The sequence below is a fragment of the Crocuta crocuta genome, unplaced genomic scaffold (genome assembly GCF_008692635.1).
Source record: "Crocuta crocuta isolate KB4526 unplaced genomic scaffold, BGI_CrCroc_1.0 scaffold431, whole genome shotgun sequence".
NCBI classification, from domain to species: domain Eukaryota; kingdom Metazoa; phylum Chordata; class Mammalia; order Carnivora; family Hyaenidae; genus Crocuta; species Crocuta crocuta.
Window position 1 is genome coordinate 3,255,428 of NW_027528859.1, and position 25,855 is coordinate 3,281,282.

The following is a 25,855-nucleotide window of genomic DNA, read 5'->3' on the forward strand; positions in this document are numbered from 1 at the left end:
GGCAACTGGTCCTCTTGTACAGTCCGTCAATACTGGGAAGACACAAGATGGGACTTGCATTTGCCTCTATTTGCTGAGGCCCCAGGCAGTCCCTGCAGGGCCCTGGTCTCTGCAGCACAGGGGTCAGGGGATACCTGCCCCTCTTAGGACTGACCAGAGGATCCTGGTGCCCCTTATCCTGATGGAAATGCTCACGTTTAGGTTGTTTGCTGGAGTGTATCTGTCTTTCTGGAGCACTGGGCATCCTCTGTCCACTTCTTGAAAGGGTGGAGCCCTAATTGTTTGGAGGGTCAGACCCTCAGATCATCAGCAGAACCCTGGTGGTTACCGTCAGTTTCTGAAAAAGGCTTTTTGGGTTAAAGTACAAACCTGATCAGAGCTCCTGAGCCACTTTTCCCAGTTTCCTCCCCTTTCAAGTCTGCACCCCTCCTCCTGACTTTCAGGGCCCTCCACAGCCCAGCTCCAGTCTCCTTATCCAGCCACTCCATGTCCCCTCTTCATGAACACCGAGCCCAAGGCAGCTCATGGTATTTGGTTTTATCTCGGGACCCCTCAAGCTTTCCTCTGTCCATGTCTTGGCTGCTGCTTGACCTGCCTGGGTTGCCCTTCTCCTGGTGCCCCTCATCTTTACCTGTCTGTTTTTTCCTTGACTGTATTCTACTCAGGGCCTGCCACCCACTGTGTGTGACACAAGGCAGGTCCCTGACCCTGGAGGGGCCTCCTTGCACTAGGACTTGAGATTCTGTGAAATGCCACCTCCCTGAAGTTTTTCAAATTCCCAGGGACAGCATTTGCTTTCTGCCCCCACTAAGCTGCCATTGTGTGTACCAGTTTAGGGTACTCGGGGCCAGTCAGAACTGGGTAAGTCCCAGCTGGACCTCTGAACCCGTCTGAGCCTCAGTCGCTGCACCATAAAATATAGTCACACTTGCTTGTTTGTGCGACTCCTAGGGATGAGGAATGATATACAGCCAATACCCAGGTTAGTGCCTGGCATAGGCAAGTGCCCACTAACTTGTAGCTGTTATTATTAGCTCAGTGCTTATGGATGTTGGCATCCCGATTCTCCTGCTAAACCGTGAGGTCTCCTGGGGGCGGGAGCGTTGTCCAGTGCCATGTGAGTGCTCAGCATTTGGCCTGCAGCCCACCTTAGTAAAGTAAGGACTCAGTGGACATGCTTGAGAAAGAAAAGCAGGCAGACTCCTTGATTGCCTGTGAATTGGGGTCTTGCAGTTGACATGGAATCAGAAAGCTGTCTCTTGAGAAAGTTGCTGCTCTAGATGGAGACTTGGTTAGGCACGGCACTGAGTCCAAGGGCCGCCAAGATCCTGGAGCAGCAAGTTCGCCTCAGTGAGTCTCCACAGGGGATGGCGACAGAACTCTGGCCTGCAGCCTCTCAGAGGCCTCAGCACGCCAGAGCAGTCTCCTGGTGTCGAGTGACAGGCAGGGCTGATGGACTCGACCGTAATTGCAGAGAGGGCCTGGGAGCTCTGTGAAGAGACCCGCATGGCTTCTTAAATCCTGAGGAAAGCATAATTGGTGTCATCGGGTATGCGTGCTTGTCTCCCCTCTGGTGCCACAGAGCAGGGGGGCTCCAGGGAAGACACCATCACTGCAGATGATGGAGGGAAGGGAGCACACTGGGCTCCCTGACTCGGACGTGGGCCTTTCCCTCGCCCTGGGGCTGAGCACAAAAGAGCAAGTGGTACAGGTTCTGCCGGCCAGTGACAGGCCCTTCTGCTCCCTCCAACATGACCATTGTTCTCGCTCCACACCCCCTGCTTCCGCAGATCTCACCCCCGGCTTCTTGGGTGTTTCTGTGCACGCCTGGAAAAGATGGTAAGAGAACTCCAATTAGTCAGTCTCCTGGCTTCTAGACAGCTCCGGAAACCAGACTAGATAGAGGAGGAGGAGGTGGAGCCTCATGTTTGTGTTGCATTGAGTTTATCTCCAGGCTTTATCTTCAGATCTCCCTGCCCTGCCCCTGCTGGCCCGCAGTGTGCACCCAAGAAGTCCCCTGCAGCCCCGTGCCGCCACCTCGGCCTCTAAGGGATACCTGAATTCAGATGTCCATTGAAACACCTCAGTCAGAAGTCGGGCCTTTTTCCAGGGAATGTTTTAACAGTTCAGATGGGGATGAACGTCCCCTGTCTTCCCTTTGATGTGGTGCCCTGGAAGTTGGCTGATTTTCAGCTGCATGCCTAATTAGGAACAGCCACCCGCCACTCCCATGCAGTTCCTCGCTCGCTCTGTGGTGCTGGGTGTGATTTTAACACCTCAGACCTGACTGAAATAGATGCCCCTGCCTCCAGAAGATTAAGAACTAGACAGTCTGATAAAAGAGATGTCAGGAAGCGTCTGGGAAAGGCAGGAGGAGGAGTCCCAGCCCAGGCGTGAGAGAACTCCAGGCCTCATCCCTGCTACTTTCCCCCCTTCCCCAGCTCTCCCTGCTACTTTCCCCCCTTCCCCAGCTCTCCGGTTCCCTGATCTGTACAGTGTAATGACTCGCCTGCTGATCGTTGAGAGCTTCACTGTTACACACAGGAGTTGATCCAGAGCAGGGCTCCCACGTGAAGGCATGAGACAGCCCAAGCAGCAGAAGGAATCAGAAGTCTGAGATCCAGAAATGAAAGTAGGTTGAGAGGTTGGTGTTCAAACCCTCCATTGCGAATGCAGGGTTGGCCTGTCAGATTTCCATGAGCAGGCCTTTTGTGGCTCTGGGAAATGAAGGATCATCTCAGAGCAGGAAGAGTCTTAGGATGATGGTGTTCCCAGGAAGCCCAGCAGTGGCACCTGAAATGACAACAACGTCCACAGAGTGCTTTCTGTGCATCAGGCACTGTCCTAAACACAGAAGGTATCTGAATTCATTTAACTTTCCTAAATGGCCTTCCAGGGTGGATACTGTTGATCCCCCATCCAGAGATTCGGAAACAGGGGCAACTTGCCCTGGGTCCTCGGCTGGAGCCAGTCCTCAGGCCCAAGCAGTCTGGCGGGACCTGTGTTTGCAGCTACTACTTGGTGCTGCTGAACCTGTCACTCACTTGGACCCACAGCTTTACCTCCCTCCAGGTGGGTGGTGCAGGGCAGCCCATCAGTGGAAGGTGCATTGACCTAGTAATGCAGTCCAAAGCTTCTGAGTCTAGTCTAGCCCCATCACTGGCATCTCAGGCACATCCACACTGGCTGAGTAGAGGTTTCTTGGCCTGGGAATGGAGACCTCCATGGGCCACATCCCTACTAGGCTCTGCCACCCTGTGATTTGGCATCTGGTGTGGATTCCCAGACAAGCCCAGCTGGGAAAATTAGAGGTGAGGGGCCTGCAGGCCAGCGTCTATCATTTCCAGCTAGGCTTCTGCACGTCTGTGCCAGCCTCTCCCTGCCCAGCTCCACCCTGCCCGGAGGTTTGGAGACACCTCTCCTTAGACACTCTTGGGGGGGACATCCAAGATCATCCAGAACCCACTTCCACCCGCCTCCAGCTTCCTCTTTCACCAGGCCCCCAGGATGGCCCACCTTCTCCATGTATTACCTTGTGCATCCAGCCCCCGTGCCTTTGCTTCAGTCCTTCCTCCATCAAATGGCCATCTTCCTCACCACACCACTGTTCAATGACCTCATGTCTAAATTTCTTAAGCGTTCCCATGTTTCCTCCAACTGAGTTGTAGTATTATGTCTGCTCCCTGGTGAGGATCCTGAGCCATCTCTGTGCTGGAGACTCGGGCCCTCCCTCACCCAGGGTTTTTTAAAGACCAGGATCGCATCTCTGTCGGGCTCTTGTGCTGGGCATTCAGTAGATGCCTGGCCAGGTGTGGGAGGGGTGGATGCCAGTGCTGCTGGAGGAGGCTGGGTGGCCCAGGGATGTACACGGATTTCCTTGGCCTCCGTCTCCCAGAGACCTCCTTCTCCTGTTCCTCAAAGGAAGGTAAAGAGGTATAGAATAGGTTTCTTTTCTTCTAGTCTTTTTATGAGTAAAAGATATTAACCGTAAAGTATGTTGCACATTTTTTTTTCATTTAGATGTGTATCCACCTGCTTTCAAACTAAAGGTTTGGGGCCGCCTGGATGGCTCAGTCGGTTGAGTGTCCAACTCTTGATTTCAGCTCAGGTCATGATCTCAGTTTTTTAAGCTTGAGCCCTGCATTGGGCTCTGTGCTGACAGTCTGGAGACTGCTTGGGACTCTCTCCCTCTCTCTCTGCCCCTCCCCTGCTTGTGCTCTCTCTGTCTCTCTCAAAATAAATAAATAAACTTGAAAGTACAGATTTGAAGTTGTCTATAGTTTTTTAAAATGTGTATAATGAGGTCATTATTATGGAAATCAAAATCCATATGGAAGGAAGGGCGATACAATATCTAAGATAATATACTTATTGAAGTTGAGCATCAGAATTAACTCTCAGCTTCCTGGCAGCCAAACCAAAGAAAAGGGGGACGAGAGGGAAGCAGCACGAAGCTGGTAAACCCTGGAGAAAAGTGTAGCTTGTTGCTTACGGGCTTGGGGAACTAACTCTAAACCCTCCTCGGATCCACTCAGGAGATTCTTGGTTTGCCCCAAGCTCTGTCCTGGTTTCCTCACTCAAGATGATACCCTGGCCCTTGCTCCTCTAAGCCTTGATCCTTGTGTAGCATGCCCGCCTCCCTCTCCTGGCTCTGTGTCTTTGGTGAGTGCTCCCAGGCTCCCTTCTGAGTCTTAAGTCTCTTAATTCTAGAGAAAGCACTGTTTTGTTTGTTCTCTTTCTCTATATGTAGTTCCACGTGAAAACCTTTCTATTCCAGAGGTTAACAGAAATCCCCACCTGTCAATTTAATATTTCTGCTCCTGCCTAAGAGGCATGAAATCACAGCCTGCCACTAATATATTAAAGGTCATTTTCCATGAACTTATAGATGGTTAGGTCCAGATAACTTGTGACTTAAAACATATGGTCCCCTATTAGATCAGTCTCTGGACCATCAGAGATCAGTCTGGGTAATAAGGAGGATGGGCCTGGTCATAAGGCGGGAGACAGTGATGTCTGGTAAGCAAACCTGATGCAGTGGCCCTTGACTTCTGGAGCCCCTAGCGAACCTTTCCTGGGAGAGAAGGTGCTCCCTAACTGAGTATGTTCTCAGGGAAAGGCAGCTGCTTCCAAAATGCACATAGCTGCTGTAAGCCCAACTTGCTTAAAACTGTATTTACTTTCATGTTCTCCTGTCTTAATTACCTTTTTTCTTTATTGGCGTCCTTATTCATTATTTAAAACAACTTTCAAAAATAATTATGCAGTAACTCCTTCCTCCATGCACAGGAGATGTTTACCTTCCTCTATCAGGTTTTCGGCCCTTTATTCATGTGTATCTGTAGTGACAACATTGCTGTCATCAGAGTCTAGATATTGTGGGCAAAGTGTGTGATGACAGTACTCAGCGATTCCTAAGCAAGGACTAGAATTCCCTTTGGGACATCGTTCACATTGGCCAGGACTCGCTTAGAAAGCCCACATTATATGGTTTGCTCAGCACATAAACAATCTTGTTATTTTACTTTTTAACTTAGCATAATTTCATGCATGCTTTTCCATGTAGCTACATAATCTTCAGATTTATCATTTTAATGGCTGCTTAATATTCCATCCAGTTAGCGTGCCATAATTTACTTAACTGTTCTCAATTGTTACAGCCTTAATGAAAATTTGAATTCACCATGTACTACAGGGGGAAACTCGTTTTAATGATTACCATTATAACATCCCCTGCCCTAACTGCATGCCATTAGTAACCCAGCTTTAGGAAGGCACAGATGCTTTTGGAACAATAAATTCTGTAGGAGAGGTGTATGCACAAGTCCCTCTGATTTAATAGCTAATCTGTTCACTGCACATGTTTTCCTTTTATGCGGGTATTTGTGTAGAATATCCATCTCTTCTGCATATTGTGTAATAGTAAACTATATGCAGTTGGCATATTGCTCCAGATACTTTATCACTGCTGTCAAGGACTTCCATAAATTAACAAGAATTTGGGGGTAAGGAGTGGTTTCTGGCTGTCGATTGTCATTCATTTATCCCACCCACACTCTTTGAAGATCTGTTTGTAGCCAGGCTCTGTGAGGGAGAGAGCAAAGGCACTCCTGATTATTGGAAGCTCACAAATGTGCCTCTGTAAATTGCTTTGTTGTATCCACGATTAAATGGCGATTCTCATGCAAAGTGCTTTGTAAACTGTACAGTGCATGAATGGTTGCTGGGCCTGCTGATAGTGTAGGGTGAAGAGGAAGGTGGTTTTCCTCGGTCAGTGCCCATCAGCTATATCCCCAATGTCCTCAGGCCTCAGAATTTTCCAAGGACAGGAGGCTAGACTGTGCTCCTCAGAACCAGTGAGAGGGACGCTGCTATGACAACCCCACAGAACAGATTAGATAGCTTGGTAGGTTACAGAGTTGTCTATAGTACCTTACAGTTGGTGTTCACTTTAAAATGACCAAGTCCTACCTTTAAGCTTATTTATTTTTGAGAGAGAGCACAAGCAAGGGAGGAGCAGAGAGAATGGGAGAGAGAAAATCCCAAGCAGGCTCCATGCTGTCAGTGCAGAGACCAGCCCGGGGCTCAAACTCATGAACGGTGAGATCACGACCTGAGCTGAAATAAAGAGCTGAATCAGCTAAGCCACCCAGGCGCTCCCTGAGTCCTACCTTTTATAGCTCTTCTCTTTTCCTCTCCCTCCCCCATAAAAAGGGAAACATCATCCCTAAAACTAATAAACGATCCCAGTTTATTATCCCAGTTTACTCATGAGACCCAGTAAAGCCATGTTTTGCCAAGGTATGGGACATCTTCTCAGAGGGGACAGGATTTCCAGGGGCTTGAGAAGGTGAGAAGGTTTTTCCATTTTCTTCCACTGTCCTTGTAAAAAGAGAAAGCGTTTGCCAAGAAAGTATCTCCGCGCATTGCCTGCTCCCTCACCGGCTCTCCAGCTCAGGTCTGTTTCCAGCAGAGAGAAAGCAAGCCTCGGGCTGGTACCTACCTACTTGGTTTTGTTCTCATTCATTCTTTTTATGTGTTATCAACTGTTTCTAGTAAAGGATAATGACTTCAGCATGGTGGTGTAAAATTTTTGTAATGAATTTACTAACTCTAAAAAGTGAGGCAGCATAAATAAAAATGGCAAGTAAGAACCCAGGTGGAACCTACAAACAACAGAATCAACAGAAGCTGGTGTGCGTGACTTAATGAAGTCTGGGAAACGCTACCGTAATGCTATTTAACGTCAGCACTGGCACGGCATCAGCTGGCTTCTGTTGTATCAGGGCATGTGCACGTGGAGTTTTGCCATCCCCACGAGCTGGCCCTGGACCATGAAGCCCAGCCTAAAAACAATGCTCTTGCTTAGAAGGGCTGACGTCACCATGCGTTTTGTCTGCTGCTCTTCAAGGCACCTAAGTCCTGTGGGTTTCTGCCATGCCTTTATGCCATTGGAACTCCGATTTGGAGAATGTCTCTAGAGTCCTTTTAAACAGCTTACTCTCAACGATCCTCACCCCTTTTATATCAAGCCTTACCTCTCCCCTCTCATCTCCTTGGACCCGATGCTCCAGCAAAAGTGGACAGTGGATAGGCCTATTCAGCCTGAAAAGAGATTCAACCTTAAAAGGAAAGGAAATTCTAGCACACGTACAACCACATGGAAGAACCTTATAAACATTATGCTAAGTGAAATAAGCCCGTCACAGGAGGGGACAGTACCATATGATTCCCCTCCTATTGAAGTATCTAGGGTGGTAGAGTGGTGTCTCCCAGGGGGCGGGGGAGGGGAAGTGGGGAGTGCATGTTTAATAGGTACAGAGTTTCTGTCTGGGAAGATGAAAACGTTCTGGAGGTAGATGGCGGTGATGTTCACACAACAGTGTGGATGTACTTAATGCCACTGAACTGCACGCATAAAAATGTTTAAAATGGCAAAGTTATGCGTGTTTTTTACCACATGAAACAGAAAGGCAGTGAGCCGGTCCTCTCCAGCCACGCTGCCTTGGCTCACCATGGTCCAACCACAAGGATCACTGACCCTCCTGTTCCCATTTCTCTCCCCCTACCCCCCTCCTCACAGGCCCTGCACTGAGCCCCTTTGCCACAGAGAATTAGGGCAATTTAGATGCATGTGTCTACCTCTTCGGGAAGCAGTGGGCTTCCTGAGAACAGCCTCTCTAGCAAACCCTCCCTTCCCTGTGTCCCATGCAGGCTCTTCACACGGGGAGTGTCTAGGATCAAAGCAAGCAAAGTGTCACCTCAGGTGTTTGGCTCAGAAGTACCTGATTCTAGCATCCTAGCATCCATCTTTGAGCCACTACCGGCCTCTCAGAAATGAGCAGGAGCTGACATAGAAGCCCCTGTCTGGGGCCTGGTCTGAATAGGCAGTCACCCCTCAGCCCACAGAGGGCCAGGCCTTAGCCTCCCCTCCAGAGGATTTGGAGCTTTCCCCCCTTATTCAGAAGTGAAATTGGGGGCACCCAGGTGGCTCAATCAGTTAAGTGTCCAGCTCTTGATTTCAGCTCAGGTCATGTCTTGTGGTTCATGAATTCGACCCCACGTTAGGGCTCGTGATTCATTCTCTCTCTCTCTCTCTCTCTCCCCCCTCTCTCCCCCTCCCTCCCNCCTGCTCTCTCTCAAAAATAAAGAAGGAGTGAACCTAGACGTCTGCTCTCAAGTCCCTCAGATGTGCTATGTAGTGTGTTAGACGAGTCCTAGTGGGGAGGCCCCCTACTCATCTGTAAAGCAAGGGGGCAAGGGCTCTTTGTGATGTGAGAACACACCTGCAGCATCATGTGCACATCTGGACCTGCCCTCGCAGATGACAGTGCACAACCAGACGGCGGCAGTGAACCTTCTGGTTCCATCATTAGGTCCAAGAGCCTGAGATCTTTGTGAGGAAATCTTGCCCTGTGAGAACAGAGATGCTGCCTTCAAGGGGGTGGGGAGGAACAGGTAAATGCAGAAACAGGGGCCTATTCCTGTGGAGTCTTTCCTCCTTGGCTTGTGACTGAATTCCTGTGGGTGTCACCTGGCAGATACCAGGTGGGGAAGTACGTTCTGCATATCCATTACATCCCTGCCTTCTTCCTTTTTGCCTGCAGAATTTCAGAGGCAAGAAAGCGTACGGTCCCAGCACAAAGGCATCCAGTTATACGACACCCCTTATGAACCCGAGGGCCAAAGCGTCGACTCGGACTCAGAGAGCACGGTCAGCCCCCGACTACGGGAGAGCAAGCTGCCCCAGGACGATGACAGGCCCGCCGACGAGTACGACCAGCCATGGGAGTGGAACCGGGTCACCATCCCAGCCCTGGCAGGTAAGGAGCTGGTGGCCCTGTTCAGAGGACGCTGCTGGCCCATGCTCAGTATTCACCTTTGGTAAAGGGGATATGTGCACTGGTCCGTCTGCTCAGGTAAACCCTAAGGGCTTTGTTGGATAGTCCGGCTGGGCCCCTCAAAGATGATGAGGGTTCTGGAGGGAAGGGAGGCCAGGCCGGGTCTCCAGGCCCTCTGTTCCGGTCTTTCCTAGTCTTCACAGACAGCCCCGATGATCTCATTGTCTGACTGTGTCTTTTGTCCTGTTGGTAATGCTCTAGTTCACTGAAGCCAAGATTTCTGAGGGAATTTTCTTACAAACTAAAAGAAAACCAACCTGCAGAGTGGTTTCCACTAGGCCTAAGGGAGTTTCCCTCTAGTTGTGCGGCTGTGCTAGACCTGTGTGCACCTGGGGCCACCGCGTTTCCTGTTTCAGCTTTGGCACGAAGCCATTCACAGAGCATAGGCATGGGCGCATCCTGACCTCAAGCTGGCTCTCGCCCTGGCCGAGAATGACTCAGGTCCCCCCCGCCCGCCTCTCTCTGAGACTGGTTCTCTAGAATCTGGGTATCTGTCACAACACTAAAACTCCTCTCCCACAGCCTTTTGCAAAGCTGCCTGCCACATGTGTCACAGGACTTGAACTTATGTGCTCACCCTCTGATTCTAATCCCAGCCTTTTGGATCCAAGCCAGGGCTATGATCTAAAACTCAGAAAAGGTATTGTTTATCATCATGAAAGGTGGCGAGCAACCTGAATGTCCAGCAAACAGGCATTGATTCAACAGAACACTGTACAGTCACTAGCAAGTGATATTGACAGAGTTAATAACAAACTCTGTTATAAAGTTATATGAGGGAAATACTTATGTTTAATGTTAGGTGAAAAGGCAGATGCCAAAAATTTCTTATGCATCTAAGAGTTTAGGCATGTGAAAAAAGAGACATTGAATGACTCATTTAATTCTTGCCACACTGAAGGTCAAAAAGAAGGGGATGGCTTTAATTTTTCATTTAAGATTCATTTTTGCCTGAAATCTTTCTTTTTCATGCCCACTGGACCCTTCCTTTCTAGCCCCCAGCAGCGAGGCCTCTGCACTTCCCCCATGCTGATCCCCTCAATTGATGTTCTAGCTGCTTGAGCACATACTACTCACAGTTCCCTGGACATGGTGTGTGTTGTGCAAATTCCATTCTTTCTCCCTAAATGCCCTTCGCTGCCATGGAAAAAAATCCTGTGCCTCCTTCCAGGCCCAGCTCACACGTCGCCATCTCTGTGAGCCCTTCTTGGGACACAGCTGTGCATCCCAAGGGCTTTCCTACTGGGTCTCTGGGCCGGTTGAGCTTTTTTTTTTTTTTTTTTTACACTTTTAAAAAATATTTTATTTCTGAGAGAGAGAGAGAGACCGTGTGAGCAGGAAAGGGTCAGAGAAAGAGGGAGACACAGAATCCGAAGCAGGCTCCAAGCTCTGAGCTGTCAGCACAGACCCCAACACGGGGCTCAAACCCACGAACCATATGATCGTGACCTGAGCTGAAGTTGGATGCTTAACTGAGCCACCCAGGCACCCTTGGGACGGTTGAGATTCTTGCACTCAACCCTGGCAGGACGTTTTCCTCATTGTACGGTTAGCCCTGTTGGTGGTGGTCTCCGCCTGTCAGGCCGGAGCGCCTGGCTGAGAGCCAGACACAAGACTAGTCATGAGGTTGAAGGTCAGGTCACCCCCGTGCATTTTCACAGTCCCCTGTCTTCCCTTGGCAGAAAGGAATCCAAGGGCTCTCCCTATGCCCTGGCATGGCCGATGAGGGGCTGTGCTCCTCCTCCTGGCTGTGAGAGGAGCTGGAATGGGGCCGTTGCCATCCAAGAGCTTACTCCCTGCAAACACCAGTTTGATTAAAGGGCTCGTGTGGCAGCTCTCCCAGACACCCGGGACCTATGGCATGAGATAGCACCGAGACAGGTGGAGGGTCTCACACTCTCCTGGACTGACCACCTGTAGGTCCCTCGAAGGTCGTGTTACCTTTGATGCTCTAGTCTGGTCTGGCACCGTGCTGATCACAATGAGTTTTCTGGACCAGCAGCATTGCATCCCCTAGGAGCTGGTGAGAAATGCGGGGTCTTGGGCCCCACCCCATACCTACAGAGTCAGATCTGTTTTAACAAGACCCCCGGGTGATTTGCGTGTGCGTTAAAGTGAAAAGCACTTAACCTATAGGACCTCAACTGTTCTTAAGAATCTCAGACCAGAACTTGCCCACTTCTGCCCAAAGGTGGTCTTAGAACTCCTGTACATTCTATACAGAAAGATCATAAGCTCTCAACTAGAACTATCTCCTGCTAAGTTTCTGGGCCGCAGGTGCCCATTCTGGACATGGCTTTATGTCACTGAGTTACTATCACAAGTGTCATTATAGGTCTACTTCTTAGGCTGCCGAGAGAAGACAGACTCAGAATCAGGTCCCTGTCTGTGTCTCATCAAGTCACTTATCTCCGCGTGGTCTGCCCCAGAGTTAAACCAGCTGTTGTCTACCAAAGAAGCTTTTGGCTTCATTCTGATTTCTAGGGCCTACTCAGAAAGCATTTTACTCAGGCAGGAGGGACGCTGGGACCCATCGTTAGTCATGACCAGATGCCTCCCCGTGTCGTGGACAGAGCCCGTCAGGGCAGTGTTCATAGGTGAGGGGCACCCTCTGGTATCCTAGCCCAGAGTGAAGACGGAGTGAGATGTGGATGGGCCACTTTCCAGGTAATGAGGATAAGTTGAAATGGCTCGAGTAGGTAACTCAGGCGCTGCCATGGTCCCATGTGTACACCCAGAAGTGTGGCTGCCCAGGACTGAAGGCATTCCTGTGTGAGTCAATAGTGCACATGCATGGGTACGGCCAGACACACACGCTTTATCAAGTCATTGGTGTCGTTGGAGAGGAAGGCAGTGCTTGGCTAGGTCCTGTCCTCCTAACAACACCCATTTGAAATGGTTTCTCTAGACTCTCGGGAAGCTCTCTGACGCTCCCTGAAAGCCTGGGGTGCAGGAACTTGGGAGCATCTGTGTGCAGGATAGAGTTGGCTGGGAAAAATTGTTACCGTCTCTGTCCTCCCTTTGTGTTTTCTGGCTCTGTATTTTTGTCCTGGATGAGGGAATCTGGGCAGTGTTTTCAAATTTCCAAAGGGTATGGATTGTGAGGGAGCCCCAAGGGTCGAGTAGGGCCCACTGGGGAGTCACGGGCATTTTGGGTCCAAGTGAGTGGTAAGAATTTCATTTACACCTGGAAGTATATAATGAGGTTCCCCTCGCTGGGAATTTGCAGCCAGCAGCTCGGTTGAGGCAAGAATGATGATAGAGGCTTTGCCCAGCAGTGGGAGGTTGGTCTGTCCCCTCAACAGCTGTGTCCATCCTTCAGCACCCCACCATGCTGATCAGAGACTGGGAGAAGGGAAGGCTTCCAAATGATCTCCATGATTCAACCTATGAAGCCAAAGTGCTTCCTGCCTTTCAGAGTGCTGTCCTGTATTGCATTCATGGAAAGAGGCACTCTCAGAGGAGTCCTTTGGCATTCCCCAAGAAGTAAACCTTCTCAGCCGACAGCTCCAGATCAGCCTTTATGGAAGTCAGGCCCTTCCCAGCTCAGCCACACTCTGACAATCTGGGGGCTGCTGCCTCGGGAAGGCTCGATTATCACTGCCCAGTTGTCGTGAAAACAGCTATTGCAGGGTGTGAGGTGGTCTTAGCTTCTTGGGAATGAAAGTCTTCCCTCCTAGAATTTTCTGGCCAGGTGAGTGAGAAATACAAAGCTCTCCAGAAAGCCTTGGGCCTTCATTGCCTACTTTTCCTCCGGGAAGCTGACTGCAGCCTCAGCCAGAGCCTCCACCCGCCCAGCACTGGAGTCCCTTCCCACATGTGTGGCCTTTGTTGATCCCAACCCCCAGGACAGATGCCCAGTCAGGCTTCTTGCACCACCAACTGCAGGGAACAGGCAGACTGCAGCTCTCCCTGCCCCTCCCATGCACGGAGAGATGGGGTGGCTTCCATCAAGTCGGCAGCCCCCTTCACCCCTCCGCAGAGACACCTGCCTTCAGAGCTGGCTACAGTCAGTTCCCAGCTGGCTTTGACTCCCCACCTTGGGAGTCTTTACAGCAACAGATTGCAAGGTAGCAGGTGGGTCTAGAAATGGTCTGTGGAACTCCCTGCCCAGTGGGGCAGGAAAAGCAGCCTAGGGTGATTCCACAGTCTTGGGGTGGCATGGATTGGTCCGGAGGGTCTAATCAGCCCTGGGCCTTGTGGCAAGGATTGTGACATGGACAAATGGAGCCTGCACAGGAGGTGTCCACACAGGGGAGGGCAGAGGAGCTGAGAGGATAACCTAGAGAAACACATGGGCTCAGGGTGGCACGGATTAGGTGTCTTCACATCTCTGAGTGGCCACTGGGAGGACGAGGATTGAACCCGTCTTAGGAGCCTCCGTTTTCTCACCCAGGAAATGTGTCTGCTGCAAAGGGTCCTAGTGAGGCTTAAGGGACACGGCGCCAGGAGAGTGCTGGCATCTACTGAGCACTTTCTGCCTGCATTATCTCCCCTAATCCTCGCAGCCACGCTCTGGGGGATTAGTTTCCTCATTTTACTGAGAAAAAAGACAGGCCCAAAGAGAATAGGCCCATAGCTAGTCAGCCACAGAGCTGGTATGTGAAGTCCACTTCCAGAGCCCTAGGCCTAACCCAGTGGATGTCTGGGCTCCCTGCTGCCATCAGAGATGCTGCCTAAAATATGGTTGGAGCCCATGGGGAATGTCACGTGCCTTTTGTTGCCCTTGTACAGATTTCTCCCTGTGTCTAGATCTGGGAGGATACTCTGTTGGGGTGTGTGATCCCCTCTGGAGTGGTTCCACCTGAGGATTCTGTAGGAGCCCAAGTTCTGGAAGTTCGTGCCTGCATGGGGGCTGAGCAGAGCCATCCCACCGGCTGGCCATGCTCTGCCACCTCTCAGCTCCCACACCATGGCATCCCACTCCCTCTTATCCAGCTGGGGAAATGAGGCCTGGAGAGGAGAAGAGAACCACCAGAGACCCCATAGCAGAGCTGGTCAGGCCATACACAGAGGATAGATCAACATTTCCTTTTAATCCAATGAGAACAGTTAACAGCTATATTCTTAGTGATTTGTAATTGCCTCTGAGAAGCAAATGATCAGAGTGCTTGCTCAAGGGGCCAGGTGGCAAGGAGTGTGCGAAGGGTGCTCTTGAGATCTTTTAAAGGAACAAAGTCATTTCATCTTTTCATTTCCGACTCATTGTCTAAAGATTTGTCTCCATTGAAGCTACTTTTTGGGCAGTGCCCTGGGTTCAGCCAGCAACAGGTCTGCCTCCCAGCAAAGGTAGAAGACAGACAAATGACTCAGTGCTTAACATAGTTATTTGGGTATTTGTCTGTCTTCTCCACTAGCTTCTCGGAGAGTTTCTCTGCTCTCAAAAGCTCAGGACAGTGTTTTGCATGTCAGGAGTCAGTGGGGCAGTAGAAGGAATCAGACAATCCCAGGCTCATATACCAGCTGCACCACTCACCAGCTGTGCGACCACAGACAGGCCGTTCAGTCCCCTCAGCCTTAGCTTTCCCATCTACAAAATGGGGATACTCACAACCCTTGTCACACTGGATCCCTATAATGATTAAGGGAAAAGATCTGGATAAAAAGACTGTAAACCCTAAAGGGTCACACTTAAGAGCATGGTTATTGGTGTTCAGGGAAGGCTTACTGTACTAGATAAAATTCAATTTAATATTAAAATAGTACCCCATGAAGAGGTACTTGGAAGGCTCAGAGGCCCCACTTACAAAGCTCATTCCTCATTACACCCGGTAATGAGAAACATGGATGTTGTGGAAAGCAGTACTTCTATAGGAAACCCTAATCTCTAATCCTACAATAGTTCTAATGAGGAGCCACCCGGTTTTTCCATTCTTCAGTCCTTCCCAAGGATTGGACTGCTGGTCTCTGGGGGTGAGATGGTCCCTGTTGCCTTTCTCCCCTCTGTCCCCCTCCCCATTATAGCCATGGCACACTTGTGGATTGGTTGGCTTGCCCAGAGCGAGCAGGGGAGTCACCCAGAGGAAGCATTAAATAGATTGTTGGGTTGCACTCCTGAGAGTTCCTGATACAGTAGGTTCTGGGGATGAGGCATGAGAATTTACATTTTTAACAGTGTCCAAGTATTACTGATGCCACTGACCTAAGGGCTTCACTTTGAGAACCTACAGTGTACCCTATATATGTTACATGTTAGGTACCAGGATCAGGAAGAGTTAGAGAGGGGATATCACAGCTCAGCTCAGTGGTAGCAACACCACCTCCTCCAGGAAGCCCTTCCTGGACATGTACAGTCCCTTGCCCACCCTCATCCCAGGTTGGGCTGGAACCTCTGTGCTCCTACCACAGCCTATATGGGGCACATTGGTTTATTCTGGAGTAGCCAGATACACACTTGCAGGGGAGGTGCTAATGCTGTGTTGGTCACCCCACCCCAAAACCCAAGAGACACCCTCTTGAGTTCTGACACCTGCCCAGCCTCATCAAATAAGGCTGAAAGGGCAGAGAGAGGGCAGGTAAAGTCCTGGATAGGTCTATTTCCTCCACAATTCTGAGTCATCTCTGAACAAGCTCAGTTGGCCAATTTAAAATAATCCTATTAAGGTAAAGGGATAAATGGGGGAAGGACAGGAAATTCACATTTAGAGAGCACCACTTAAGAAGCCCTGCAAGGTAGGTGTGGTTTCCCTGTCCTCACACAGGTGATAGCACTCAAGCTCAAAGAGTAAGAGCAGCTTGCCCACAGTCGCACAGCAGATGAACCTAGGTCAGTCTCACTGCAAAACCTTTACTCTTTCCACCACTGCGCTGACCTCTCGAGTGAGGAAAAGGCAGGTCTGAACATTCCCTTTACCTTGTGCTGGCGTGGTGTGCCTTTGGTTGCCGTGGAGCAGTTGCGCCCACTCCATGCTGACCTCCTGACTTGTCACTGTCAAGCGCAAACGCTCTGAGGCTGGTAACGCTGATATAATGTGGAGCAGACACTTCCTCTGGGCTTGCTGTTCCCACCAAGCCCCGTGACTCATCCTCATGCACTCAGAATAAACAGGCTCAGCCCCTGGAGAAGGTGCCTTGGGGAATCTTAGACCTGCCACCATCACCTGGCGCACCAAGACACATGCCACCTCCTGCTCACCGTGGGCCCCAGTGGGGCTCTTTTGATGCTTCCTGTGCCTTGCATAGCTTCCCAGAATACCTTGGGCCTGCGAGGAAATTAAATTTTGTTTGTATGGGGAGCTTTTTGCGATGTAATGAGTAACAGTTGTAATTAATGTTTAACACATATGAACAGCAGGTCTGCAGAGAAAAGGGGGGTTAAATGACGACAAAGAGAACTGGGATCACTCGCTTCCTTTGGCTAATATGTTACTGAAGGACAGGTTTTTCCAGTTGGTTTTTCTACTTGACATATGAATGAATTCATTTAGTCGCCAAAAAAAAAAAAAAAAAAGAAAGAAAGAAAAAGGAAAACGCTATTGTTTAATAGCTTTGGTTTGTCTACTAATTATGTTGATAGAAATGTTCCTTCTAGTGCCTTTGTCTCCTGTGTTACAAAAAACACAAAGATTTGATAGAGTCTTGCTCTTCTGTTTAGCAAGGCAGAAATCTTCATGTGGGTAGAGATTTTTGTAGTCTCTCTGAGGTCAGAGACTCTGCCTGCTTTGTTCACCCCTCTGGGGTCCCCACCTAGATCCATGCCTAGCACATAATGAACATACAGATATTTGTTAAATTACTGACTAAATCATGGCTCAGGAAAACCAACCCCATGATTTCTTCAGCTCGCTAGCATGCCTAGGTGATCATGCAGCCTGCTCACACAGGGATGGTTTATTTTTGCGTCATTCTTTCATGCGGAGAGGCTGAGGGATCTGTACCTGGATAGGCAGTTTTTCCTGCTGTTAGCTGCCGCGGTTGCTACCTCTGGTCTGAATTCCTAGGAAGAAGCTGAGAGTGTGTCCCTGCCTGTCTGAGGATTGACCCAGGAGTTCCCTGACCAAGTTGGCAGGTTGAGAGAGTGAGGTGCTAGTGGGTGGTACACAGCCCCCTGAGAGCCATGCAGCTGGCTTGTCCCCTCCTGTCACTCTTCCTTTTCCTCACTGCCATCTGCAGAGGAACAGCAGCAGAGACATATAAACAGCTTGATGCAGGCTTTTGGGCTCCTGGATGGGGAGGCTTACTTCCACAGATGCCCACTATGCAAGTCCTCTGAGGCTTGTGGATAGGGGAAATAGTCTCTTTGCCTGGCCCTAGGATTCCGCCTGAGCCTCTGTGGGTGTCTGTACATGTAAGCATCAAGGAACCTGCTGCATCAGACGAGAGTGGGCATTCTCCATCTGACAGGTAAGCCTGGCTCAGAACTAGTAGAGCACACATGACTTCAGATGCCAGAGCCATGGGGTTTGAATTTAAAGCCCTGTGCTGCCACTTGCTAACAGGGTGACCTGGGGCAAATTGCCTGTTTCCTCATCTTTTTTTTTTTTTAATGTTTTTTTATTTATTTCTGAGAGAGAGACACAGCATGAGCAGGGGAGGGTCAGAGAGAGAGGGAGACACAGAATCTGAAACAGGCTCCAGGCTCTGAGCTAGCTGTCAGCACAGAGCCTGACACGGGGCTTGAACCTACGAACTGTGAGATCATGTCCTGAGCCAAAGTTGGACACTTAACTGACTGAGCCACCCGGGCGCCCCTGTTTCCTCATCTTTAAATGGGGTGGCAGTTAGTGCTGAGAGTCAGGACACAGCGAGTGCTTGGTGGATGCCGGCTTTTGGTATCACTGTCATTGTTAACTACTGTTTTTGAGAACATATTACACTGTGGACAAGATTTGTGCTGACCTTGTTAGAGGCCTCTGGGATTGAGAAGACTTGGGTTGGAGTCCAAGTTCCAATCTAGCTATTGACTTGGGGCAAATCATTCTCATTTCCAGCCCTCCAATTCTCATGAATAAAATGAGTTACAAAAATAAAGATGGCTTGCTTCAGCAGCCATAAAGGCCTCTGCATTTGGGTCATTCCATCATTTTCATCAAGAGTTATCCTATTTCCCAGATAATTGCAAATGACATATCAGATAAAGGCTAGTATCCAAAATTTATAAGGAACTCACCAAGCTCCACACCCGAAAAACAAATAATTCAGTGAAGAAATGGGCAAAAGACATGAACAGACGCTCCTCCAAAGAGGACATCCAGATGGCCAACAGACACATGAAATGATGCTCAGCATCCCTCCTCATCAGGAAAATACAATCACAGCCACACTGAGATACCACCTCACATCGGTCAGAGTGGCTAAAATGAACAAATCAGGAGACTCTAGATGCTGGTGAGGATGAAGAGAAAAGTGCTCCCTCCTACACTGTTGGTGGGAATATAAACTGGTACAGCCCCTCTGGAAAACAGTGTGGAGGTTCCTCAAAAAATTAACAATAGAACTCCCCTATGGCCCAGCAATAGCACTGCTAGGAATTTATCCAAGGGATACAGGAGTGCTGATGCATAGGGGCACATGTATCCCAATGTTCATAGCAGCACTCTCAACAATAGCCAAATCATGGAAAGAGCCTAAGTGTCCATCAACTGACGAATGGATCAAGAAGATGTGGTTCATCTATACAATGGAATACTACATGGCAATGAGAAAGAATGAAATCTGGCCATTTGTAGCAATGTGGATGGAACTTGAGGGTGTTATACTGAGCAAAATAAGTCAGGCAGAGAAAGCTACCATATGCTTCTACTTATAGGAGGATTAGGAGAAACTTAATGGAGGACTATGGAAAAGGAGAAGGGGAAAAATGGGGAGAGGGAGGGAGGCAAACAATGAGAGACTTTTGAATACTGAAAACAAACTGAGGTCTGATGGGGGTGGGGGAGAGGGGAAGGGGGGTGATGGGCATGGAGAGAGGCACTTGTTGGGATGAGCACTGGGTGTTATGTGGAATCCAACTTGACAATAAAGTATGCAAGAAAAAAAAAAAGATTTATCCTATTTCCCATAGCCGAGCAGCAGCCCTTGGGGTGGGGTCTTTGCACCAGACAGCGGTGCCTATTTCCTATGGGGGATGCAGAGTAAGAGGAGGACCACCACCCCCACCCCCACCCGCCATGTTCCAGGGCCCTCCCCTCCAGCCCAGGCTTGGGTCTACATGCATGGACAGCATTCTGGAACCCAAGCAGCACCCCAGAGCCTGCCTCAAACCCATCCAATGCGCCACTTCTTAGGGAGTCACCCCTGCCTCCCTTCACAATGGAGACTTCTGTTCTCAGGCGCTGCCCACGAGATGTGGCTGCGTGGTGCCCTGGGGCTTGCATGTGTCTGCCGAGGTGAACACAGAAGTCTCTTGTTGGCAGTCCTGGAACCCAAACCAAACATTTGCTGAGCCACCTGTTGTCTCACAATACCTGGAGTTGCAGCTCTCACGCACAAGGCAGGTGGGGGAGGGGGAGGCAGGGAGCCAGGCCTGCTCTTAAACTGGAAGGGGACGAGAGCCTCCTCATCTCTCTGGACTTTAGTTTCTCCGTTTGGGAAATGGGAATTCTAATACTGGTCTTGTGGGGAGGAGCAGATGAGGTAACCTAGAACGTGTGTTTAGAAAGTTGAAGCGGCAAAGACCATTGTCATGGGAACAGAGTTTCAGTCTGTTGCGAGTATTTACACATTGTGAAAGTCTAGGGTGTTTCTGGAGGCTCCAGGGGTCACATGGTCCACCCCAGCTCCCCAGACCACTGCACTGCCTCTTCCTTGCCCCCTCTTGAGGGCTCACTTCTGCCTGGGAAGCAGCCCCTTGTATGCTTCTCCACCCCTGCCCTCCCTGCTCCCTTCTCCCCTCACACACACATATATTAGCATTGAGGCCCAGCTATTGGCAGAATGGAAGCATCAGTGCCAAGACTGTGCAGAAGGGGTGCCTTGGACACATTCATTCTATTCCCTGTGCCCTTGTGTTTTTAGGGCCCTGTATTTCCCTGAGCCCCTTGTGGTTTACAGAAATGACCCATATTCATTTCCCCTTCATCCACTGAAGGCCTAAAGATGCCTCTTCGGTGGGCTGAGAACTCCTCGCAAGGCCTTGTTTTCAGTTGTCTAATCCTCATTGCCTCTGCTTACCAGACTGTCCAGCATGGATAACTGGGAGGGTCAGAGACTGCTACTACTACTGACTACCTCCACAGTCCTTTACAGTATAGGTATTGTCAACCCTGTTTTACAGAAGAGATAGCTAAGGTTCAGAGAGGTTTAGAAACTTGCCCAACGTCACACAGTAAGGGCAGATTCAAACATGGGTCTTTCTAACTCCATAGTCCACGCTCTTTTCATGATGCCGAGCCGCTATCGTTCCTCCATTCCCTGGCCTTGGGGCAGCCCATCAGCCGTTCTTTAAAGTCAGCCGCCACATGCTGGCTGTGCAGAGGTCCAGAGGAGGCTGAGGTATGAGGCCCAATCTCCATCTGGTTCTGAAAAGACACCTACCCACCATACTACTAAGAGACTGGGGTGGGATTAGACAATGGCAGAGACTGGAGTTGCAGGGCACAGAAGAGGAGAAGGGAATACTACATGGAGGGTCTAGGTCAAAACCTCCCCTAGGAGGTAGCACTGGAGCTTTAAAGAATAGCTGGGATTTGTGCATCTCCAAATGGTGAAGAAAGGGATTCTAGAGGGCAGGCAAGGCAAGGCAAAGGTCTAGGGGCAGACGGTGGATTTGGGAATTGAGAGAGAGCAGGGGAGGGGCAGGGAAAGAGAATCCCAAGCAGGCTCTGCACTATCAGCACAAAGCCCAACATGGGGCTCAATCTCATGACCTGTGCCGAAACCAAGAGCCAGTCACTTAACTGACCAAGCCACCCAGGCAACTGTGGGGGACTAGCCTTTCTCTGTGACTGGAGCCAAGGGCTGGATGTGGATCCCAGAGGGAGTTTGTAGGGGGAAGATGGGTCCAGAAGGTTGGACTAAAGTCCAAGTCACTGAGGATCTTGAGCACTAGAGTGAAGTATCTGCCCTCCATCCATGGGCACTGGGAGCCAGCAAGGGTTCGTGAGCCCGGCAGAGCTGCGCTTTAGAGACTTACTGGCTTTTTGGAACTTGTTTTCTTTCTCTGTCCAGCCCTGAAGGATAAACAAGAGGGAGCTGGACCCTGAAGGAGCACATTTATTTCATCTAAGCAAACATTTACTAAATACCATCTCCTTAACAAGCACTACATTCGGGTTAGGGGCAAACGAGATTGGAGAGGGAAAAGAGAAAGAAAATAAATCCCAGGCGCTCCCCACAGAACACCCATGCTGACTGGGGAAGAGTGGGAGGGGTACCCATGGAGCTGTGCCAAGTGCTTCTGGGGAGGAAGGGGCTCCCAGCAGGCAGTATCACAGGAGGCTTTGTGGAGGGGTAACCTTTTGCCAGGTCTTGGAACCTTCTAGATGTCATAGAGATGGAGCAGGGGGGTGGTCATCCCAGACCTAGAAGTGGAAAGCACACCACAGACTCATTGAAGGAGGCACAGCCCCTGCCTGACCACAGGGAAGGAGGACTGAGGGGGCCAAGGAGGGGCTGACAGTCATGACTCAGAGGCCTGGGCTCAAGCCTTGCCTCCCCCAACCTCATCCCACCCTTTAGCTTTGAGACCCTTTTAGGTGAGTTCTTCCTCACCTCTGAGTCCCAATCCCTCACCCATCATCACACACAGGGTGGAGGGGCTATTGTGAGAGTCAGAGCCAACGGGGGTGCCTGGGACACCATCTCGGTTATTGGCAGTGACCAAACACAGGACCAGTTGGCATAAAATCTGTAATGCAAATAGGAGGGGACCACCAGAGTTGGAGGCTAATGCAGAGGGAGGAAAGGCCTCCTGGAAGGGCAGTGCTGGGGTACCTGAGCTGGGCCTTTAAAGACTGAGACCTGTTGTTAGACCGGAATTTTTGGAAGAGCATTTGGGGCCTCCTCACATCTCCCACTGCCTCCCAGGGACTGGTCGTGCCCACCTGAGCCTCCTCTGTCTCCTGCACAAGTCTGACTTCCATTTGTAATTGCCTATAGGTGCAATTAATTAGGTTCTGTCGTTCTAATGACTCACAGGGGTGGCATATTTTTCCTCTAAATGCAGATATTCTTTTGAGGGTTTGTGTCTTTATCTTTTGCAGAAAATCACTAAATTAAAAGAATTGCCATTTTAAATTGCAGATTAAAGAGAAACTTAATTAGAAGGAATGAAAGCAGTTGTGTTTGGAGCTTTTGTTCTTAACATTTTTTTCTTCTTTTGCTGCTGAATCACTGTACTTGCAGTTTGTGTATTTTATTTTAGGTGAAATGATTTGCCTAATTAAGCCTGTCATTTATCACCACCTGTTCCCTCTAAATATATGGCTATATTATTAAGCTTGCAGGCGAATGTATAAATCAATTCAGTGGGGAATTACAGTGTTGACTGGGATGTTATTAGGTTTTATCCAGTTTATCTGGTATGAAAACCAATATTTTTTTCCAATAAAGTGAAACAACAACTCATTAAGCTTCTTCATTCATTAATTGGGCACCGGTTATGTGGCAGGCATGTGTACGGGATAGGAAACAAGGGTAAATGTGGTACAGCCCCTGCCCTTGAGGGTCTGGACACCAGACCAGTAAACTGGCCAGTAGGATGCCATAGACTGAAATCAAGGTGAGTCTGGAGAGGGGATGAGGTCAGAGAAGGCTTCCTGGAAGAGGTAGTCTCTGAAGGCCAAATGGAGTCGGTTAGGTGGAGAGGCTGTAGAAGGTTGTGGGGTTGTGGCCATTTAGGCAGAAGAATGGCCTGGAAGTGGTCGTGGTGCAGACTGAAGCTGGACAGGCAGCCAGGTCAGTGGCTGTGCTGAAGGGCTGGGGTTCCTTCTGCGATCAGTGTTCCATACTCCATGCCTGTCCTCACTTTCTGTGCCAGGGGGTATGTGGTGGGATTTTATATTGACAGAAATCTCCAGATTCTAATTTTAGTCTGAGGTGAACATGTCTTAAAATTCATCGGGTCTCTCCTTCTCTTTAGCCTGTGGCAAAAGTAAACCTAGAGTGTCATCTTCCCCCCAACCTCTTCCCGCATCATGCCACTTCCCTGCCCACCTCAGCACTCATAGCCCCCATGGGACAGAGGTCTGCTGTGCGGCCCCCTCTCCATTCCTGACAGTCTCAGTTAGCAGAGGGGAGGACCGTGGAAAAGGTCACACTGGTCCTGTGGTCCCTGGCCCCCCTCTCCTGCTGTGCCCCAGGTCTCCTGTCAGTGGAGCGTCAGAAAGAGGTCTTTGCTGGCTCAGCCCATGAGTAGTCAAGTCCTAATGGAGTCATCTCTTAACATCCCTCCCATCCCTGAGGTACTCAGCCTCCCTGACTTTCCCTAACTCATCTCCCTGCCTCCCTGTTTGCCCCCCACATCCCTTCTCTAAAACTCAATCTGAGAATGGCATTCCCTGATTGACACATCCATAGGATCAAGACCCAGCTCATTAGAAAAGGGCTGTGTGACCAGGTACTCACCCCTGCCCAAGGTCACCATCCAGAGCTCTGCAAAGGCAAAGTGGCTCGCGTCTTCCTAACCCCTCCACCCAAGAACACATACACCATTTGACTAGTTGCCATGAGGGCTGGTGTGGTTCAGCAGGAGCCCTGGTGGGAGAGCCAGGTGCCTGGGAAGCCAGGCAGAGGCCCATGGTGACATGTGCCAGGACCCCAGCTCTGGGCTTTCCCCGCTTTACTACCACTACCTGGGTGAAAGTCCAGGCTATTGGCCAGATGGAAGAGGATTCTCTCAGACACCCAGCCCCGGGACCTGTTCCTTAGAAGAGCCTTGTCATTGCTATCTGTCCCCTCCCCACACTGCCAGGCCTGGCCTCACAGCCTGTCAGTGTCTCTAGGTTAGAGTTTGGCCTCTGTCCTGCTTCACGAATTTTAATTACAATTTTCTGTGAGTCCTCACCTCCTGGAGAATGCCAGCCCTGTCCCTCTAGTGCTCAGCCCAAAAGCCTGTAGCCCGTCGGTCCTCTTTCCCCCACACTCCACTGGGAACTCCACTGGGAACACACAGACAAGCGCTGCTGGCCTGGCCTGCAGTAGTGTCCTCAATGCTCTCCTTATGCACCTCTCTCTCTCATTTATAAACTTTTTAAAGAGCAGTTTTCGGTTCACAGCTAAATTGAGCAGAAAGTACAGGGGGTTCCCACAAACCCCTGTCCTCCATCTCTTCAGCACAGCAGTCCTATTCAAAAGTGCCAGGTCAAAACCCTCCCCATCAAAACATCAGAATGACTCTCCATTTCTCTCGGAATAAAACCAAAGTCCTTTGCAAGATGCCACCCTCCATTCCCGCTGGCCTGTGTTGTTTCTGTCGCCCATGGCATGTTCCCACCTCAGGGTCCTTGACCATGCTCTTCCCTCTGCCTGGAATGTCCTTCCCCCAGGCTTTCTTCATGGCAGTTACAGCAGCTGGTAGGCATGCCGTAGCTCAGATGTAGCTCCCTTATCGTGTCTCTTTCTGCCCGGACTCTAAAATCCTCCGGGAGGGATTTCTGTCATTTGCTCACTGCTCCTTCTCCAGCTCTGACCTTGCCTGGCACATGCAAGTGAGTGTTGAGGAGTGGGGTCGGTTGATGGACAGGCTGCCGGCCTCCCCTGCAGTCATGATGTGAGTGAGCACGCACACATGGGTCCAGCATGTCCAGAGCCTTCCATAGGCAGGAACCTCCCTTCCCATTGTTTTCCATAGTGGTTAATGCAGAAGAGTGTCTTGGAGTGTTGGAAATGCTTTGCAGTCCTGATGGAGGATCTTGTGGAGACCTAGATCAAGTTCATCCACATTCCACGCCCCCACGGTCAGAGCTGGGTTTTCCCACCACCCCCTGTGAGTGATTGCCATGAGTCTGGCCAGGGCAGAGGATGGCTCACTACATCTGTGCTTGCTCTTTGGAGAGGAGGTTCCCCTACTGTGTGTCCGTGGGCCTGCGGCTTGTTCGCCAGGCCCTGGCCCAGGTCACTCAGCACTCTGTGTGCTAGGCCCTTAGGAGGTTATTCTGTCATCTGGTGTTCACGGTAATGTGGTGAGATGGGAGATGGGGCCTCAGAGAAGTTGAGTAACTTGGCCAAGTCACATAGCTAGCCACTGACAGTCTTGGGAGAGGAACTCAGTTCGATTTGGAAGCTTATGTGAAGTACCTGGTACGGTGTCCTCACTGAGCAGATGTGCTAATAATAAAAGTAAATATTTATAATAACATTGAGCATAACTACATGCCAGGTGCTGTGCTAAAATCTCAGTGATACCACCTGCTTGAACCCTCACAACAACCCCGTGAGGTAGAGACAGTTACCATCCCCTGCAGAGAAGGAAACTAAAGTCCGGAGAGATAGCTTGCAAGGTGGACTAACTGATCTCTCGGAACACTTCTGGCAACTCCAGGTTCAACTCAGTTTTTTCTTCCCTTTGTGGGGTA

General features: G+C 50.1%; 1 protein-coding gene across 1 annotated transcript in view; it reads left to right on the forward strand.

Annotated features, from left to right (window-relative positions):
• The window catches only part of SHB (SH2 domain containing adaptor protein B), a 135,471-nt gene that overhangs the window by 79,592 nt on the left and 30,024 nt on the right, over window positions 1–25,855 (forward strand). Inside the window, exon 4 of the mRNA XM_077756062.1 lies at window positions 9,108–9,323. Within this exon, the coding sequence (XP_077612188.1) occupies window positions 9,108–9,323 (216 nt within the window). The remainder of the gene's footprint in view (window positions 1–9,107; window positions 9,324–25,855) is intronic.